This window comes from Triturus cristatus, chromosome 4_1, assembly GCF_964204655.1.
Source record: "Triturus cristatus chromosome 4_1, aTriCri1.1, whole genome shotgun sequence".
NCBI classification, from domain to species: Eukaryota; Metazoa; Chordata; class Amphibia; order Caudata; family Salamandridae; genus Triturus; species Triturus cristatus.
This window is the reverse complement of record NC_140585.1, coordinates 416217822-416238046: the sequence shown is the minus strand read 5'-3', so window position 1 is coordinate 416238046 and position 20225 is coordinate 416217822. Positions and strand designations below refer to the sequence as shown.

The following is a 20225-nucleotide window of genomic DNA, read 5'->3' as shown; positions in this document are numbered from 1 at the left end:
CTCAGGCTGCTCTCTAGAGTCTTTGAGTAAAGTGATCATTCTCAAAAGAGAAAGAATTAGGGCTGTTGCCAAGTAGGAGACCCAAAACATAGATACAATGAGGAATGAGCTTCCTGCACCTGGCTGTCATCAGCCTTCCTAAAGCAGTAATTAGAGACCGAGAAAAAGATAGGCCTGGCCTGGAAATCCCCTCAACTTGAAACTGCAACTCCATTCTTCACCCCTACTATTTACCAAATTGCAGTGCTTAGAAAAAACGAATCAGCAGCTCCTTGCTGACAACGTAATTATGGAATTTCTACTGGCAGCCCCAGCTCCATCCTACTCAATTCAGTCTTTGGATCTCTAGCCTCCAGCCACAGGAATACAGACAAAACACTTTCACTATCTGGTGAAGCTATCTTCATTCTCAATCTTGAGCAATACTACAACCAGGGCCCTTCCAAACTGGAGCCCATCGGCTTCAGTACTCTGGCTCTCTATCCTGTACACCCACACAGTCCTACTACCACTAATGTTACAGACTTAATATATACGCACATACGCACTTGGCAAGCAGACGATAGTTTGAAATCACATAACAGTGACATTTTACAAAAGAAAGGTCAGTAGCCCACACACGATCAAAGACAAAAATGAAAAGGTGAGCAGCAGGAGCGTACAACTGTGCATGGGCTTGGAGGGAGTACACATCAGGTGCATGAGGACCAAATTAGGGTCCCAATGCGGCATGATCAATGGTGTTGGTGGGAATATAAGGATCAGCCCCTTCAAAAACCACAGCACTGGTGACTGGAAGAGAGACTGTGATGTGGCACCCATAAAAAGGCTAAAGGTCATAAAGGTAACTTTGAACTGTTTTCACAACAGACACTGGCAGGGCTAAAGAAAGGCAGAACATGAGAATATCAGACAACTTTGCATTCAAGTGTTAGATGTTGTAGGAGAAATACCCAAAAACTAAATTCTCCCAGTGTCCTGCATATGCAGTCTTGGTGATAGGAGGCCTGGCAACCAAAATTACACCATCTACTTTGGGAGGAAGGTCAAAAGGCATCAATTGCTGTTACTCAATCTTCACGCACGTGCCGGACCTGGCCTTGCTACTGCGGCAGAACGTCCTCGGGAGGACATGTGCTTATGGCCAGACGTTTCGGATACCACACTCTCCTTGCCGAGTCCGGAGCCATCAGGATTGTTTGACCAAGTCTTTCTTGATCTTTTTCAGCATTCTGGCCAGGAGAGGCAGGAACAGGTACCTCCATAGTGAAACCACTTAGACAATGCACGTTTTCTGCAGTGGCGAATATATCGAGCCAGGGTTATCCCCAGCGCTGGAAGTTGTCCTGTGCCATCTCCGAGTGTAACTGCCATTCATGATCGGCTAGACAAACGTTGGCCGAGTTTGTCCACCCTAGCGTTTAAATACCCTGCCAGGAGCTGAGTGACAATGGATATGCCCTGAGCGTTCAGCCGCTTCCAGAGAAGTAGAGGCTCCTGGCCCAGGACCCAGGTCCCCATGCCACATGTTGGTTGCGTTGTCTGTCAGAACCTCTACCTGCTCCGCCTTGATGGTTGGAAGGAATGCCTTCTGTGCTCTGTGCTAAGTGAATCACTCACAACTTAAACAAACTGATGTGGAGGTGAGCCTCTGCCAGAGACCATAGTCCTCTGATCGCCACCTCTCCTAGATGGCCTCCCGAACCCCACAATGATGCATCTGTTAGCTCTGGGTGAGTAAAGGCAAGGGGTCTGCCGCTGATCCAACTGCAAGGTGTTTTCAGTCTGCTTCAATACCTTGTATATATCTGATAGATCCCCTGGAGGCTGAGCGCAATGAGACTTTAGATCCCACTGCAGAGTCCATCTGTGCCACCATGTGTGGTCCATGAGCAGGATACAGGAGGCCAAGAAGCCTCAGAGTCGCTCTCATTGAGACCCAAGTCAAAGGTTAAAGTATTGGAATCATAGCCAGAATGTCCTAGACTCATTGAGGCTGAGAGAAGGCTCCGATAAGCAAAGTGTTGTAGATGGCTTCCATGAAGGTTAGCCGTTGCGAAGGATTCAGGTGTGACTTTGGCAGGTTAATGGAAAAATCAAACAATGTCAATACATCGACCATTGTCATCAAGGTATGGGAAGACTGCTATTCCCAACCTCTGCAGATGGGCTGCAACCACCACCATCACCTTTGGGAATACCCAAGGTGGACAGGCAAAATCAAAAGGGGAACATGTGAACTGAAAGTGCCCACCTAAACCAGCTAGTAACATTTGTGGGACTACAGGACAGTGATGAGGAAATAAGAATCCTGCAAATCCAATGCCACTATCCAGTCTCCAGTACATACAGCACAGGGTGAACATTTTGAACTTGTCTTTTCAGCGGAAGAAGTTCAGAGGAAGAAGTTCGGAGGGTGTAGCTAGAGGTTGAGGTGAAGGCCGTTGTCCATTTTAGGTACCTGGAAATAACAGGAATGACAGCCAGTCCTAATCACGGATGTCAGCACTATCGCTATTGCTCCTTGTACAAGACAGCTTGAAACTCTCCACAGCGTATGGACAAGTGGTCCTCCAGGAGGGTTTGCAGTGTGGGAGGCAAATCCAGTAGGAAAGACTGGAAGGGTAGTGAATAACCATGTTTCACTGTTTGGAGCACACAGAAGTGATACTACGCCAATGAGTGAAGTAAAAGGTGACACATCCTCCAGCCAGGCAATTGTGGGCTGCTGTAGGTAGTCTAAAACGGTTTTGCAGCAGCTACCGGGGAAGGGGAGCTTAGGGTTGAGTGGGATGTTGCCCTTGAAGGCCTGAACACGGTCGGCTGAATCCTCAACCTCTACCCCAAGAAGACTAGGAGGAGGCATGTTGCTGCTGAGATGCATATGAACACTGCCTCTGCTGATATCCAGTTCCAAAACCACTAAAGAGGCGGGGTTGCTGTACAGACTGCTGAACATCAGGATGTAGGCCCGGAGAGCAAGCGAATGTTGGCTTTCTTCTCTTTAAATCTTTCCAGGGCCAAGTCTGCATTCGCTCAGCAAGCTTAAGCCATCAAAGGGCAAGTAAATGAGGAACTGTTAGACACCTGATCAAAAGCCCATGGAGAGAATCCAGGCGTGGCACTGGTCCCTGCTACCCTTCCCAGGCAGGTGTTTGTGACAAGTCTGTACAGATAGAGTATTTTTCTGCTTCCTGGCCATCTGTGATCAGTTGTTGCAGGGTTGGCCAGATGTCACCTTGGACAGCTGGGAAGAAGTCCGCCACTCTGTCCAATTAAGCATGCAAATATCTCCCCAGAAGACAGGAAGTTTTCCCAGATTGGAGGGCAATGGTGGTAGAGAAGAATACATGCTTATCTAAATCTAAAGTCTTCATTCGCTTAGAATGCCTGTAAGGTGGAGTGGTGGGAAAAGCATTAGGGTGCAAGGCGACTGGTAGATGCTTGTACCACTAGGGTCTCTGGAGTGGGGTGTGAAGTAGGAAGTCTGGACACCCAGGAGTGGGTTCATACCACCTTTCCACCTGCCTGTTACCGGGGGGGGGGCAGGATCCTGACTTTGCCCGGATGCCCATCAGCACATCATTTAGAGACTCATAAAAGTACAACAGAGGTTCCTGGTTGGTTTGCCCCGGGCCGGACTGGACATATCAGGCACCGGGCGTTTTCCCAGTGGGCCGGAAGGGTGGGGTCCGGTTTGCAATACTTGGCCCCTGTACCAAAAGCAGAAGCAGTGTTTCCCACCAGAAAGCCCCACCCATCCCCGCAGCCAGTCTGATTTAATTGCCAGGGCCGGTTTGCATTTCCAGTCCGGTATAAGGACCCCAGTGAGGACATAAATCTTCTTCTGTTGTGGGGAGAATGAGGTCTAACACCTCTGCAGTCCTCCTAATTACTGTTACTAAAGAGGCGGAATTCTCAGTTTCCATGGCTGGATGTGGGGAGATGAGACCAATGTCTGGAGAGGTGGCCAGACCACTGGCATCTTGCAGGGCATCAAAAAGATTGCCATCATCAAGGTCCCCATAAGTGTGATCATCTGCCTCCTCTTCATCATCATGGGGAGGAGTGTGCATATCTGGGTTTCGAATTAGCATACTGGGGAAGTCTGGGTGGTAGGCAATAGGTTTCAGAGTCCTATAAGTGTTGTCTTCACTTCTGGCATTGATGCCAGAACTCGAGCTGGTGGAATTGGTCGCAGTGTAGGGGGATTTGTTGAATGTTGAACCACCGCCGGTGGTAGCAGCCTCGAGGGAGAGGATGGCTGCTTTGAGAAGGAAGGACTATTACAAACCATATAACAGCCTCTGTGATACATTAGTAGTGGTCTCGAAAGACTAGAATTCATGAAATAAAATTACTAATTTGTCAGTTTCAGTTGGAAACAGGGCATTTTGGCAGAGTGTGCAGTACAACTCCAAGAAGGCTAAGTGACGGCTGGTGCCTGTTATGGGGAATGCAGGTATGCGGAGCATCAATGGTCTACAGGAATACAGTTGAGAGAATTGAATATCTTTCAATGACAATATTAAAGATAACATAATTAAAACTTAAGTTAAATAAGACAGGAGAAAATAACTTTTGAATGAGTGGCTAGTGATACTTTACTGCACTCAGTCAATGGTGAGGAAACCCTGTGAATAATTATTTTCTAGTAAAATACAGTGATATAAATTAAACAAGGTGAAGGAACCTTGTGAAAAAGAAATGGAACACTGAATGAGAAAGAGAGATTAAAAGTCTTGCACGGAGGTGAAAGAAAAGTATGTCTTGCATCAATACATTCTAAAGAGAGTAATATGTAACGATAACTTGATTTCTATGATTTCACTGTCATTTTATTTAATCTTTGTGTGGTGCAGCGAGACGGCTGAGAGAGATAATTATAACTCGGAGGCTTTCTCCAAAATAGATGATTTACTGTTTTTAAGGTACACTGGGAAATAACACTCAAATGTGCATGGGGGAGGGGAGGATATAGGAATATAAATATATTTATTTTGTTGCTCCAAGTCCCCCTTCCAAGCCATTTTTGTCCCCAAACCCTTAAACTCCTCTGGCCTCTCTGTTCCTTGAGTGGAAAATTCAGGGATTTTGTGCTGCTTGAAGGTAGGCCCCATTTAGCATTGAGTCACCGCTGCTTGAGGCCTTGTCAGACTTGAAAATTTAACAGCATCGGCTGCTCCAGCTGTGAGAAAATAACAGACAACATAGAGACCGAGGCATACCACTGGTTGAGGAAGGTATCGGAGACCCTCAAAATGACGATCGTCAACATTAGCTTGATTAAATCATACTTTTCCTTCAGTCATTTTTAGCTCCAAGTGTGGCGGCCAGGCCAGGTATGGGCTTCTCTCGAGAGACATCTTCCTTTCACAATGCAGCCCAGTGCCGCTCATTTATAGCACGAGTACTTTCGTTTTTAGGTCTCACGTGCGTTGCAGCGCAAATTACTGTTTGCTCGGCGAAAGATTTTGTGGATGAGGGGTTTTCAGAAAGGGACTCGAAGCCCCGCCCCTCATTTCCATTAGCTGGCGTCACCGTTTATGCTAAACGGTGGCCTGCCATTGGGGGTTTTTTGTAGACGTCATTTCGCCTCCGATCCGGACTGGGTCGCCTGCTTTGCTGCTGTCGCAAAGCACTTTCTTATCTTTATGGGGCCATGTGTTTCTAATTAGAAACACATGGCCCCATAAAGACAAGAGATCGATGCTTGTTTGTTGCTTGTTTTTTAGCGAAGCCGGGTGTTTCGGAGCGTACCAGGTAAGCACTGCGCAGGTGTTTGGAACTGCACACATCTTGGAAAGGAGGGTTTTTGAAAATGTACACATTCAGGTGTGCAATCGGGATTTCCACTTATAACTTGGGGTCAGTGATGGACAAGGATTCTGAAAGTGAAGATGTCAGAGAGGGGGTTACCCCTTCCCCTCGTTTCAGAGGCCTGGGCATCCGTGACGGGTGGCTCTGGGGCGCTACAAACCCGACCCTTTATCTTCGGTGGTAAGTACTCCTGTGAAGGATGGCGTTGGGGCGGTGCGAATATCAACTCTGTGGCACCTGGGGAGGTTCAGTCGCCAGCCTTCTTGGGGGCCTCTACTTCTTTGAGGGGGCGCGGGAGGGTGACCAGGTCGCCCCCTCAGGTTGCCAGTCTTTGAACAGTAGCACAGCACCTGCACCCCCGCGTTACTGGGACAATTCTGTGCAATTAATGTTCGAGAGTATTTTGAGAATGTTTCTCGAAAGATGCATATCAACTAACTGCCTTCTTAGGACACTAATATTTGCGTTATGAAGGGTCATGAAGTGGCGTTAGGGTCAGAGCTGCCGACTTTGGAGCTGGGGGTCAGGTTCGAGTCTCCGCATCGGCTTAACATCCTGTGATTTTGGGCAACTCACCTAATCTCACTGTGCCTAAAAATAATGTGACCTTGTGTAATGTGGCTGGTGCTCGTGCACAGTACCCCGATATCTTTGCGTTGGGTTGACTTCACTTATAAAACTGCAAACAATGCACCTGCTGTGAATATCCCACGTTCTGCAGAGGCCCTGCCGCCTCACTGCTGATTCTTGGCATCCCACACTGCCCCAGCCGTAGTTCGGACACCACCCAATGCCCCTCGCTGAATCCGGGCACCTTCTTTCTTTCCTGGTGCTTTTGACCCGCTAGGCCCGTGTTTGATATCTTGCCTGTGCCAGATGGCCATAAGACCTGTTTGCGGGCACCTAGTGCTTGTCAGCGTCAGCCTTATGCCAATGAGGTCTTTCACCGGCCCCTTCTGCCTGTCCCAGTCACTGACGCCCACAATGCTTGTACACGGGTCCTTTCTGCCCTCCCTGGCGACACTGCGAGCCCTTTCTGCCTCACCGTGTGACTCTAGTCCCTTCACACTTCCACAAGGTCTGTATCCGGGCACCTTTTGCTAGCCTGTTCCAGTCACCGACACCTACAATCTTGTATGCCGGTTCTTTCTACCTCGCACGGTGACCCTGCGAACAGGGACATTTTAAGTATTTGGGGGGGACTCGGGGCAGAATGTATTTTGGAGGGCCATGTTGGGAATTTATGGTCCAATTTCAGCTCTTTCGTGCCCTCTTTGGCAAGGTTACAGACACTGCACAGAGCATTCATCCAAATTCTAAAGTTGTTATAGCTAATATTCGGGGACAGTGACTTGTGTTTCAATATTGCAACACAGTAGCAGCTCACTAATATCACTGCAAATAATCTGTGTGACACCCTCCAATTTCTCATATGCGAGACCCTGTTTTGATTTAAAGGAAACTATTTTTATGGATATTGCATGCAACATAAACACAACATTTCTCTGCAAAATGTCAGAAATAGACTCACTAACATTAGAAATTAATTAAAGACGAAAAAGTATTTAAAACAATCTGTTAAAGAACTATGCAACGCCATCAGAGCAAGACTATCTGCAGTACAGAGCTGGCTATATCAGGGGACCCCCGAAAGACTGGGGCCCTGCGCCGGAGCCCCTTCGCCCATGCCTTAAAACGTCTCTGCTTGCCAAGCCTCTCTGCCTCACCCTGTGACCCTGGGCGTTCACACCTCCACATGGCCTGTATCAATCTTCAGCACACACGGCATGTATCCGGCACCTTCTGCCAGTCCCAGCCCTCGTCGTCCACTTGGTCTGTATGCAGTCAACATGTCCACAATACTTGTATACCAGTCCTTTCTGCATTTCCTGTGACCCTTCACTCCACCACAGGGCCTGTATTGCCCCTTTCTGCCCGCTTCGGTGTCTTCAGGGTTGGGCTGGCCTATTGGGCAGTCTGGCAATGGGGGAAGGGCGGCTCAGACAGGTCAGTGTATGGGCTGTTTTTGGGCTTGTTTTAAAGTATGCTGGCCCAGATTGTACTTTTTATTTCCATGGTATTCCCGCAAACATCGCCTGCAGCAAGCACGAATGATTGCATTTTGTGTCTTTACGTTTCCAAAACTGTCCCTATGTGCAAACGTGGCCCACTTTTTCAGCTGATTTGAATAGGGCCACTTTTATTTTGGTGACCGGTGTATTTTCTGTCCCAGTCCGATCCTGGGTGTCTCTGACCCTACAAGACTTGAATCGGTACACCTTCTGCTTCCAACCCCCGGCATGTTTGCAAACTCCTGTGCCTTACGCCTGCCTCTGTACTCCTGTCTGTCCCGGTCACCAGCGCCTGCATGGCTTGAATGCAGGCACATTCTGCATGTTCAGGAGCGGCACTCTGACCCCACAAGGCCTGTGTCGGAGCCCCTAATGCCCGCCTGGGCGTCTCTGGTGCTTTAAATGTACAGGCACCTCAGGCATGAAGTACCTGCACCATTTTCATTTGAACAGGAGAGTGCCTGTGCTTCTTGGCACTGCAGGTGCAATGTTTTTAAAGGGAGCGTCCTACCACTTTTCAGAAGCAGTGCAAGAGGGGGGTCTTGTCCGTAATGTACCAGGTAGGGCAATGAAACTTATTAATCAAGAAAGGGAGTGACCTGGTTACCACTTTACAATGCTGCTGTTTATTTAAGCAGGCTTAATGCCTTGACCACACTGTTCATAGGCAATCGTGACCTTTATCACATATATTTGTTACATACTTAAATACTTTTTCAATTTACAGAAGTGAGCGTGACACAAAATCAACTTACTTCTGAAATTTCTAAACGTGGGATGGGGTTTTGATGCCCAAGAGCACGGTCCACTTAAACTCTTTTTCAGTGTGCTTCATGTCAATAAAGTGTTGGACCATTGGTGCTGTCAACACTTTTTGTTTGATTCTAGAGCAATGTTGCGCAAGTCTTTGATTTATTTGCTGATTGGTTTTCCCAATATACAACTTAGGGCATGGGCTCATTATAGCATATACTGTGTTTCTGCTTCTGCAATTTGTGAACTCTTTAGGAGTCCATTTAATAGAGTTAAATTAAAACTCTACCCCTTCCACTGTGTTCGTGCATGATGTGCAAGTGCCACATTTGTGATGGCCTTCCACTGGTTTGAGGTTCCATATTGTTCGTAAATCCGTCTTGGCCTTGGAAGTGCCCAGATCGGCTCCATACACAAAGGGCCATCCACTAGTCAATGTCTAGCTATTTTTCTGAGGAGGCCTTACTCAAAGATTTAGCCCCCCAGAAATGTTTCCCTTGTGATAACAGTCCTAATTAACTAAGGCGTGAAGCAGCAGGTTCTAGGATTGTTTGAATTGATGATGCTGGTGTAATGATTTTATGTTGTCATTTAATCTTTGTTACATTATTTGTAGTCGTTTGAACAATGTTTGTGTTTTGTTCCTTATTCACCATCACTGTTATTTGTTTCGAAATTTCAGAAGTAAATTGATTTTGTGTCGCGCTCAGACATATGTAAATCGAAAAAGTATTTAAGTATGTAACAAATATATGTGATAAAGGTCACGACTGCCTATGAACAGTGTGGTCAAGGCATACTTTTCAGAAGCAGGCAGGCGCTCTGGGGTAGCGAGTTTATATTTCCATTTAAAGTACTCGGTGTCTCGGACCTTACAAGGCTGCATCCGGGGGCCTCTCCTGGCCACACTGGATCCACAGTGTCGCCACTACAGGTAAAAGGGGAGCCCCCACTCTTTACAGACACACCTGTGTACGAGTGATTTGCTCGGCCAGTTATGGGGCGCCGCCCTCCTTTGAGTGCACACAGAGTCGGCGTACCTCTGAACGTCTCCCGCTGGTTGTGGGAGAGCCTCCCTTCTGAGAAGACAAGTGCCCGTTGGGTCCACCCTGGGTGCAGAAGCTCTAATACAGCAACAGCGCACAGGCCGCGCATTGGGGCGTGGCCTCCATTGGTGGAGCATGTGCAGTGACCCCTGGGACGAGAGGTCTGAGAGGCCCACTAAACCCTGACTGGGGCTGTATTTCACAGTTCAGACAGCGGCCAGGGGGCCCATTTCCTTCCTTGCACTAGGGCCCGAGACACCTCAGCCACGCCACTGGCCATGAACACTTAAATCAAGGTCGAATTGCACTGGGAGGGTACAAGGGGTGGTGGGTGTGAACAGTGGCGTGCCTCTATTTAGGATTTCTCTTAAATTCCCGAGAGCAGTCTTTTCAGTACTTTGAGTAGTGATGGAGAAAGGACTGTGCCCGACGATTGCACGCGAGGCTAACTGCATTTTGTTGATTATTAAAATTTTTTCTTGAGGAAATGGATTACATTTCCTGCCTCGGTGGAACCGCTATTATTTCCCGTGAATTTGGGACGCACCTTTTCTGACTCGCGTTCGATTACTGATAAATATAAGATTCAGTGAGAGGCCTGGAGAAACGAGCCATTCAGATATACACATCTCACAGAGCTGCACACGTAAATACACTACAAACGCTAACAGATACAGAAAGCAGCACCGCAGACACGTACGGGTGCACATTAAAACACCAAAATACATGGCAAAAAAAGCACATGAGTAGAAATGCGCGCACACCGAACAGATACACAGGCAAACTACACACAAAGAGAGGTTCCCGCATGCACATCAGAAACATGCTTCAAAACGTGCCCCAAAATATACATGCACACACACTCACACAGGTGAAAGCATACATTCACACACCGGACACACAAAAAATAATATCCAGAAACACAGACTTGTACATATACTGATGTACACATACACTCCAAATGGATGCATAATTAAATGAAGAGGCACTACAGGTGCACACATACAAACATCCAAATAAATGCACAGGCAAAGATGATCACTCTTCCACCAAATATATGCAGACATGGCTACCAATGGCACCAGGGCGCACGTGCAAGGGGTGCCCACGGTACCTCAATTGTGGCTGCCTTTTACTACCCTGCTATTCCACTGCTCACTTGTAGAGACGCCCTGCTATACCACTGCTCACTTGTAGACGCCTGCTATACCACTGCTCACTTGTAGAGACGTCCTGCTATGCCACTGCTCACTTGTACAGACGCCCTGCTATACCACTGCTCACTGCTCACTTGTAGAGACGCCATGCTATACCACTGCTCACTTGTAGAGACGCTCACATAAACACATACACAATAAACCCTCCAAATAAATAAACAGATAGCTTTTGTGAAAACATATTCTATTATGCTATCTTATACTCAGTACATGTGTGAAGAGAAATGATTATATGCAGTCTATGTATTATTTATAAAAGGAAGTGTGTCAACGCCTATCACACTATGTTGCATTTACGCCCTGTGTGCAGCTGGAAGGCAATCATTTCATTCTGATTTTAAGCTTTACACTGTATTGGGTTCACTGACAACCTCTCTTGAAGTACATTCCACATTTTAGCAACAGCAGCCTCATTTTCTAACCTGAAAAGGGACGCAGGGGTTTATACGAGGAATAGAGTCAGTATTTGTGGATATACACACTATCTTCCTTCCGAGGCCGTTCAGGTGCTTGCTTAGAGGAAAAGTTACCGACACTTGTATGTTATATACGTTTCAGCTTAAACTAATTAATTGTTTTCACATGACCAGATCATATTGATTTGTCATAGTCCAAAATGTATACATACTAGATCGAAATTTGCACGTTTTAGCTCACTGCCCATTGATCGCTTTTCTAGCGTGAGCCCCGGTCAGTTGAAATGATAATTGTCTTTGATATCTATACTTTTTTGCCAATTATTTTTTTAAAACACTGTTTCGACTTGGTCTTCCCTGCCTGTTGTATTTAATTTTTAATAGGTGTTGCACTGTGGCGCAGTAGTGGCTAGTGTACTTTTGCCCCTTCTGCCCTGAGTACTCGCTACAGCACTGGCTCCCAGACTTCCCTGCAGCCAATCCTGATGATGCTCTCATGCTACTGACAGCATGAAAGCAGTGTCAGAATTGGCCTGAGCACCTTGAATTTGCGCTCCCAGAGAGACTGTGAGCCTGTGCTTGCTGTCTACAACCCGGTAACACAGCTCTAGTTGGAGACAGCTCAGTGCGCATGTTGTTTAGGCCGTCCTGAGACGATATGCACACTGATAGCGTGCCCACCACTCCCCCTCAAGACTGCCCCAGTGATGGCCCCACTCTCAAAACTCTGCCCAGCCCATAGAACTTGAACAAGCATTTGCAATGCAATAGGTCTCGCATTTGCGAGAGTTTAAGCTACTAGCATTGCAAATGACAATGCCTTTTACTTGTTTTAAAAACCAAAACATAAATAAAAGACATTTAAATTTACAATGCGAATAGCTCAAACTTGCGTAAATGCGAGACCTATTGCATTGTAAATGCTTGTTTACAGGGTAGTTGGGAGCATGCATCGAGATAGAAATTACATGAAGTACTTTATTGAAAAGATTAGTTTCTACATAATACCAAGTGTATCTCTATACTGACGATAACATACTTCTGTAAAAAATGTACTGTGCCATGTTTCATCAAGAACTCTCCAAGTAACAATTTGGACTTTGGCTTACAAACCACCTTACGGATGGTTCCCAGAACTGTTTTTTCTTCCAGTGAAATTAATATTAGAAACAAATTGCCGGCAGAAAGATAATATATATGTTTTCAAAATGGCATTTTGCCCCATTATCTATGAGACAGCGTCTTCTATTTGTGCCACAGAGACAATGGAAAAAAGACCTAAATACATGGTAAAATCAATATGTTAAAAATATTTCAGAAGCTACGAGCAGGTGTTACAAGTACAAGGCTCATTATAGTATTGAGGTCTGAAATGTATATGACTCTGTTGGGCATCTATAAAAACAGGTGAAAGGGACTCAGAACACAGGCTAAATCATGTGCTCACTAGCCTCACAGAAGAATAATATTCCAACATGGAGAACCACCAAAATACTAGAAAGGGTTCCGTTTCCTTCCCAGCAAGATTCTAGATGTTTGATAAATACCTATGTCATCTGCAACGGCTCTTGAAGTATGTCCTAATAGGATCTGCTCTTAAGTGGAGCCGACTTTCACATATTAATTCATCTTGATGGCCAAAGCCAAGTGTACAAGTGTTGAGATTACACCTGGCCATGCATACAGCGTAGAGCTAATGCAATTCCGAACAGAAGCAGTAGAGAAGTGGAGAATGCCCCAATCCTATGGGAAACAGTTAGATCACGCTATTGATGCACAAAACAAACCTCTGGACATTAGTACAGCTGACTGGCCAGGATTGCCTACAGAGAAATGGATATTGTACTTCTCCTTGGGTAAAATAAAGCCTTCTGTTGTGCTAAGGGTCAAAATTGAGGGATGTGTTTTATGCTGCCTTGATTGAGAGTACACACATCATTAACAAACTAAATCAAGCACATTTTAAATCAGCGATTAGAGCAAAAACGCAATTTGAAATAATCTGCAGAAGAATTCATCAACAGGTTCAATTTTGCTCGAACAGCATTCCTAGCACAGTTAATACTAGACCAGAACTATGCATAAACACAACCATGCCGGGCATCAGGCAGTACTTACAGTAGAGATGGCGTTCACCATGCCGTTTGTGATTTGATCTTGGCGCATGTGTTTCACTACATCAAACTGAGCCGCTCTTTGCTTGGGAATGACCTGGTCAGCAATCTTTTTCATTTCAGAGTTGAACTTTTTAAACAAGTCTTCAAACAGTAGGGAAAGTAACTGAAAATAAAGAACCAACATATTGCAGTGAAATCAGACCACTTATAGTTATACATACAATTTGTTTTGGTCACAAACTGATCAGTAGTGTGCTTTCGCCTTTTTTTGCAAACATTCCTTAAGAAAACCTTTATTTCTAATCCCCCCGCCCCAATTTTGGCAATGGTCTTCGTTAGAAGTGTTTTGAAACTGCACACTGTTCGGGGTCTACAAGGCTATGAGGAGGTGGGATGGCCAGTTGTTATATGCTCAGAATTAACACCTTAATGTGATCCATCCCAAGCGCCGTTAGCACACAAGCTGGAGGCAAAGATTAAGAGGGGGTTTATCCAGGCGATGAAGGTATTTTAAGGGGACGTGGTCTATGTCGGAAGACTCAAGGTAAGGCTGCATAACTACTTTTATACTGCCTTGTATTCTGATGTGGACAAGATGAATTCGAGCAATCCTTGATCAAACTTCAGTTCCCTAACATATTCCAAAATCCTACGGAATGCCTGATATTTCTAATCTTGCAGTATAACATGTCATTTGGGCATTAAAGATCCAAGATAGAAAAAAGCTCTAGGTGCAAACTGATTCTCAAACACATTTTTAACACCTTCACTATCAGACTAGTGCTCAAGTTGACGGGCCTTTGGAATTTCTTTAGAGTATCCCTGAGGCTCAGACAAACTCGGGATTTATACACAATGCACAAGTACGGACACTTGATCCAGGAGTTAAAAAGTCCTTCGGCATTTTCCTTTTATAGATCCAGATTAGTGGTTGTGTCTTCCAGTTTTGGCATGTAACAGTTCATAGAAGCTTAAGATGTGGTATACCAGAATGGTGGTGGCCTCTTCTTCCTCATCACGGTTTTACGGGCTATGTCAGGAATAGATCCAGGCTGCTGTCAGAAGAGAACCTCAAAGGGAATGAATTCCTTTGAAGACTATGGGGTATTTTATAGGGGGGGGGGGAAAAAGTAAACGTAATATCTTATCTCGATCTTCAGCCTCCGGCCTGGTTGTTTTTCTTAGTATTTGTTTGATTGTGTGATTACAGCCTTCTCTGACCCCAAACTGAGGATGATAAAGGTTTTAATGTGTCAATCTGATAGTTCTTGAGCAATCAGTTGCTAAATACAGTGCGTGCCTTCATCTGTGATCATTTCAGGGGGTAGGCCCATTGAGGCGTAAAAAGAATATGAACTTTTCACATAAAACAGAAGCTGTTGTGCCTCAGGTAAAAAACTTCAGGTTATAATGTGGAGTAGTACACCATCACTAGTATATACCCATGTCCTCACCGGAGGGTTCTATGGTTCTAATGGGTCACATAGCTGTTAAATGAAACAGCACGTTAATTATAGGTATAGTCGGCAGCAGAGCCTAAAGGGTCTACCATTTGTTTTGTAGTCGGCATATGGGATACATTTTAGAGCAATGTGCTACCTTCACATAGACTCCATGCCAAAAGATCTGCAGCACTATATGTTGTTGGGTTTTATACACCATTTGGTATCCTCCAAATAAATTGCTATGGGCCAAATGAAGGAACATTTGTCGATGTGCCTTTATGCAAATAGTTGCCGTTTTATGAGATGTTGGGGAACAGTTAGCTAAATCAAACACCTGTCTTTTGGAAAATAAGGGCCGCTGGGTAATGGAGTCTGGTCAGTGACTTCTCTGACCCATAATAAAGATCATATCAGGCTGTCATTGTTTACTTACTCTTGTCTAAATGTTTTACGCTTTCCACATTCCTCTTTTCGAGGGGTTTGACTTTCTGCTGCAAGAAAAGGAAGCCATTTGCTTTCCCCAGTGTACTTGGTTTTAGCTCCTCACAGCTCAGTATTTGGAAGGCATTATTACTTTTTTAGAGCAGAGCATCAGACCCAATACCCCACCTTTACCGTGGCAATGTCAGACCAATTGGGATGACTACAAATTGGTAGTGGGTGGAACCTACCACAAATCACAGACACGACCTGTACCTCTACAGGAACAATATGTGGAAATATGCGTCCTGCACATGGAGGGACACCATCCAGTTAGTACAGCATCTTGAACATATCCTTGTGAAGGTAAAAGTTCAAGGGCCTGAGTCTAGGAGCTGAGACATACCGCCTTCATTCTTAGGTACCAAGAAATAACAGAACCCCTATCCAATATCCTGCTCTGGGACCAACTCCACTGTTCCTTTTTAACAACAGGGCTACAATGTCTTGCTGCAGAATCCAAAGGTGAGTCTCTGGGTCAAGTGAGTGAGGTGGAGGGGCCTGTTAGCAAGGTAGGGCATATCACCTTTCTAGAATTTGTAAGACCCACTGATTCATTGTTATCCATTGTTATGGCCCTCAAGGCCTGCAGAAAGGCTGATATCCTCCCTCCAACTGGCTGTGTGTGTTCCCTTAAGGAGAACTAAAGTAGCTTGCAGAGTGGTGCAGGGAAGGATGAGGAGGAGAAGGGTTGCTTGACCTGCCTGCCTTTTCCTTTGCTACTGCCCTGAATTGCTGCAGGAATTAGGTTGGCTATTGGACGGGCTGGGAGAGAAACCTTTTGATATGCCCCGAAACTTCCTGAGTGACTTAGTCCCGGGCTGGGGATTCCAAATTCATGGACCATGCGGTTGCCCTGCCTGTCCAGAGGGCTAACCTGGCTTTGTCACCGATCAGGTGACCACCATCAAAAGGCAGGTCCACCAGGCTAACCTACAGGCTCACCTGCACATCACTGAAGAACTTGGTAGTCCTCAGTCAAGCATGCCTCCTTACAGCTACAGACGACCCCAAGGCCATGGCTACTGAGTATACTCTGTCCAGGCCTGCCCTGAAGATTTGCCTAGAGATATCCTGGCCATACCTCACCAACTCTGCAAAGCGCTCCGATCTGGTAAGCTAGGCATGACCATCTCTGCCATTCCTGCAAAGCATGGACATATCTTTGACTGAAGACTTTTCTATTTTAAAACAACTTATCGTTCAATATGTAACAGAACTACCCACTTCCCTGTTATTTCCTTCCCTTTCACACAGTAGATGAAGCAACCTCCCCTTAATGTTTTCTTCACTGTGCTAGGATTCACCCCCTTGCCCATAACCTTTAACCCCTTGCTCCTGTTTCTTGGTTCTTGTTTCGATTAAATTCATGTAACTTGTATGCATATTGTGTCAAGGAATATGTAAATGTGGTTACAAAGTAAAGCGCTCTAATACCACTTGATGAAGCAGCGCTATAGAAAAATATAGTAAGTAAATAAATAAAAAATTAATCTAGCCAGCAGACATGTGGCATTCAGTGAATGGGGGAGAAGATACCTTCGGCCGACAACCAGCCCAACATTTTTTTTTTCCTACTGCCTCTTATTTCTTAAACGTCCTATCTGGGGGAGCAGGATTAAAGCTACAAGCTTCTACTTGGTTCAGGGGAATGCTTGCACCAACAGGCTTTATGGTGAGAAATGTGATGACAGAAAGGTAGGATCCCATGGGGAATATCTACTTCAGAAGGCAATTAGCTGGTTCAAAGCTGGAGCAGAAGTGGGTTTATCCAAGGCCACCTTGATGAGGTCGAGTAGGGCCTCTGAAAAGAAGAAGCAGCTCTGCAACCACCAACGAATGGAAGGAGGCTACTTCAAGAGAAGTTGGTCCACAGGGATACTCCATCTTCTGGAACATATCAAGGTCACTGGCATTTTGCAGCAGCAAGAAGTCAGTTCAACTGACCATGCAGGAGGCAGCAAATTGGTTGCCTCAAGGCTGTCATCGTGGTCATGGGAATCACCTCTGGCATCTGGATATGGACTGAACTGACCCAAAGATGATGTCAATAATTTGCCAGTACTATTGGCACAATGTAGCCCCATGATGGGATTCCTCCCTGTACCTGCACTCTTCTGGTAGTCTGTGTCTCTCTCAGATTTCAACAGGGTGGCCTATGTTGTCAGGGCCGTTCCTAGGGAATAGCTGAAGATGAAGATGGACCCAGTGTGCCCTAAAGAGGTCTCTGGGGTTGAATGGCACAGAGGGCGAACCTGTCGGTGGTAAAACAAACACAGCCCTAAATGGTACCAAGGGGCCATCAGGCACAGCAGAGAAGACCACTGCATTTCTGAAAATAGCCATCATGGTGTGCAGGAACCCCACCGAGTCATCACCCTGCACCAGAAACTCTGGGTAGGTTGGAATAGGCACTGGGGCCGGGAACGGCACAGAGGCTGGCGCCAACAGTGGCACTGGCGGTGTGACTGGCAAAGACGACAGGGCAGTAATTGTAGCGGATGCCGGAGGAAGTACTAAAACTGCCATCAGAGACTCTTTGGGTGCAGTGAAATCCACTAGCATGGCTCTGAATAAGACTCCACTGGAGGTGGAGAACAACTAAGTGACCTAAACAATCAATCAATCAGGGGTTTATAAAGTGTGCTACTCACCTGTGATGGTCTCAAGGCGCTGGGGGACAGTTGGTGGTGCAGCTCCGGCTTCAGATGAAGAGCCAGACCTTGAGGCCTTTCCTGAACGTGTGCAGAGTGGGGGAGTGTCTGTTGCTGACTGAGAGCTAGTTCTAGGTCCTTGAGGGGACGTAGAGAAGGCTCTTCCGCCTGCTCTGGTTCTGCGGATGTGTGGGGTTTCTGCCAGGGCGAGGTCAGCGGAGCGGAGGTTCCTTTTGGGTACGTGGAAGGAGACTCTTTCGTTGAGGTATTTGGGTCTGATGTTGTGGAGGGATTTGTAGGCGTGGGTGAGTAGCTTGAAGGTTACTCTCTTCTCGATGGGGAGCCAGTGGAGGTCTCGTAGGTGCTGGGTCATGTGCTCGTGTCATGGGGTTCTGAGGACGAGTCTGGCTGCGGTGTTCTGGATGGTCTGGAGCTTGTGTAGCAGGGTTTTGTTGATTCCAGTGTAGAGAGCGTTTCTGTAGTCCAATCTGCTGGTTATGTGTGCGTGGGTGACGGTCTTTCTGCAATCGAGGGGGATCCACTTGAAGGTCTTGCGGAGGATGCAGGGGAGGTTGAAGCAGGTGGAGGCAACGGCGTTGATCTGATGGGTCAAGGTGAGCGAGGATTCTAGTAGGGGTGGGGGGGGGGGGGGGGTTCCGAGGGCAGGTGGCTACCAGGAGCTGTCCCACACAGAGTGGGAGGGTCCGAGGATGAGGACCTCTATCTTCTCCGAGTTCAGTTTTAGGCAGCTGTCGCTCATCCAGGTTGCCACGTCTTTCATTCCTTCTTGGAAGTTGAGTCTGGTGCCTTCGGGGTTCTTTGTGAGAGAAAGGATGAGCTGGGTGTCGTCGGAGATAATATACTGAGCCTATGCTGTCTGACGATGATGGCGAGGGGGGCCATGTAGATGTTGAAGAAAGTGGGGACGAGCGAAGATCCTTGAGGTACTCCACAGTTGATCTCTGTAGGTTCGAAGAGGAAGGGAGGGAGTCTGATCCTTTGGATTCTGCTGGAGAGAAAAGTACAGATCCAGTCGAAGGCGGTTCCCCGTATACCAGCGTCGTGGAGTCTGGCTGCAAGAGTGCTGAGAGAGACGGTGTCGAAGGCTGCAGAGAGGTCTAGTAGGATGAGAGCCGCAGTGGGGCCCTGGTCGAGTTGCATGCGGTTATCATCGGTGGCAGCGAGGAGGGCGGTCTCTGTGCTGTGGTTGCTGCTAAAACTGGACTGGGAGAGGTCGAGTATGGCGTTCTCATCGATGAAGGTGGTCAGCTGGGTGCTGACGAATCTCTCGGTGACTTTGGCTGCGAAGGGAAAGAGAGAGATGGGACGTTAGTTTTTCAGGTCCGTCCAGTCAGCCGAGGGTTTCTTTAGGAGGGGTTTGACCTCTGCCCACTACCAGTCGTCAGAGAAGCTGCCGGCTTCGAGGGAGGCGTTCATGGTCCGGCCTAGCTCGGGAGCTATGGCGGCGGCGGCTCTGTGGTAGATGTGCAGTGGGCAGGGATCCATGAGGGCTCCAGAGTGGGTGTTCTTCATGGTCGTGGTGGTGTCGTCGGTGGTGGCAGGTTTCCACGTGGTGATGGTCAGCTGGTTGTCAGTGGTGGGTGGGGGGGTAGTGTCCGGCATCTGTTCGCTGAAGTTATCGTAGAGATCCATGATTTTCAGGTGGAAGTAGGAGCTGAGCTTGCTGTAGAGGTCCTGAGAAGGTGTGACATTCCTGGCTTCGCTGGTGGGTTTGGTGAACTGGTATGACGTTGAAGAGTTCTTTGGCGTTACTTGCATTGGTGTGGATTTTGTTCTTGATAAAGGTCCGCTTGGTGGCTTTTGTGCGCTGGTGGTATTCATTCATGGCGTTCCTGTAGTTGTTCCAGTCTTCTATGGTTTTCCTGTTCCGCCAGAGTTTCTCGAGGCGTCTGCATAAGTGCCTGGCTTCTTGGAGGTCGGTGGTGAACCAGGCAGCCTTCAGGGGGTGTAGTTTGGTGGGATGGCAGAGGGGTGCGAGCTTGTCCGCGCAGCTGGCAATCCAGCTGTGTAGTTCTTTGGCTGAGGAGTTGGCGTCGGTCGTGGCAGAGGGGGGGGGGGGGGCCTGGAGGAGGGTGATGTTGAGGTGTTCCTCTGTGATCTTGCTACAGTTTCTTCGTGGAGGGCGTGGGGCGGATTTGGGTGCGGTGGTGGTGTTGAAAGTGAAGTGTAAGCAGTGGTGGTCTG

General features: G+C 47.0%; 1 protein-coding gene across 2 annotated transcripts in view; it reads right to left on the bottom strand.

The window, feature by feature from the left end:
* Positions 1-20225, bottom strand: part of POLR3B (RNA polymerase III subunit B) — a 1087861-nt gene that overhangs the window by 614705 nt on the left and 452931 nt on the right. For both annotated transcript variants that reach the window (XM_085652533.1, XM_085652534.1), the window contains one exon: positions 13443-13604. In XM_085652533.1, coding sequence (XP_085508659.1) covers positions 13443-13604 — 162 coding nt within the window. The remainder of the gene's footprint in view (positions 1-13442; positions 13605-20225) is intronic.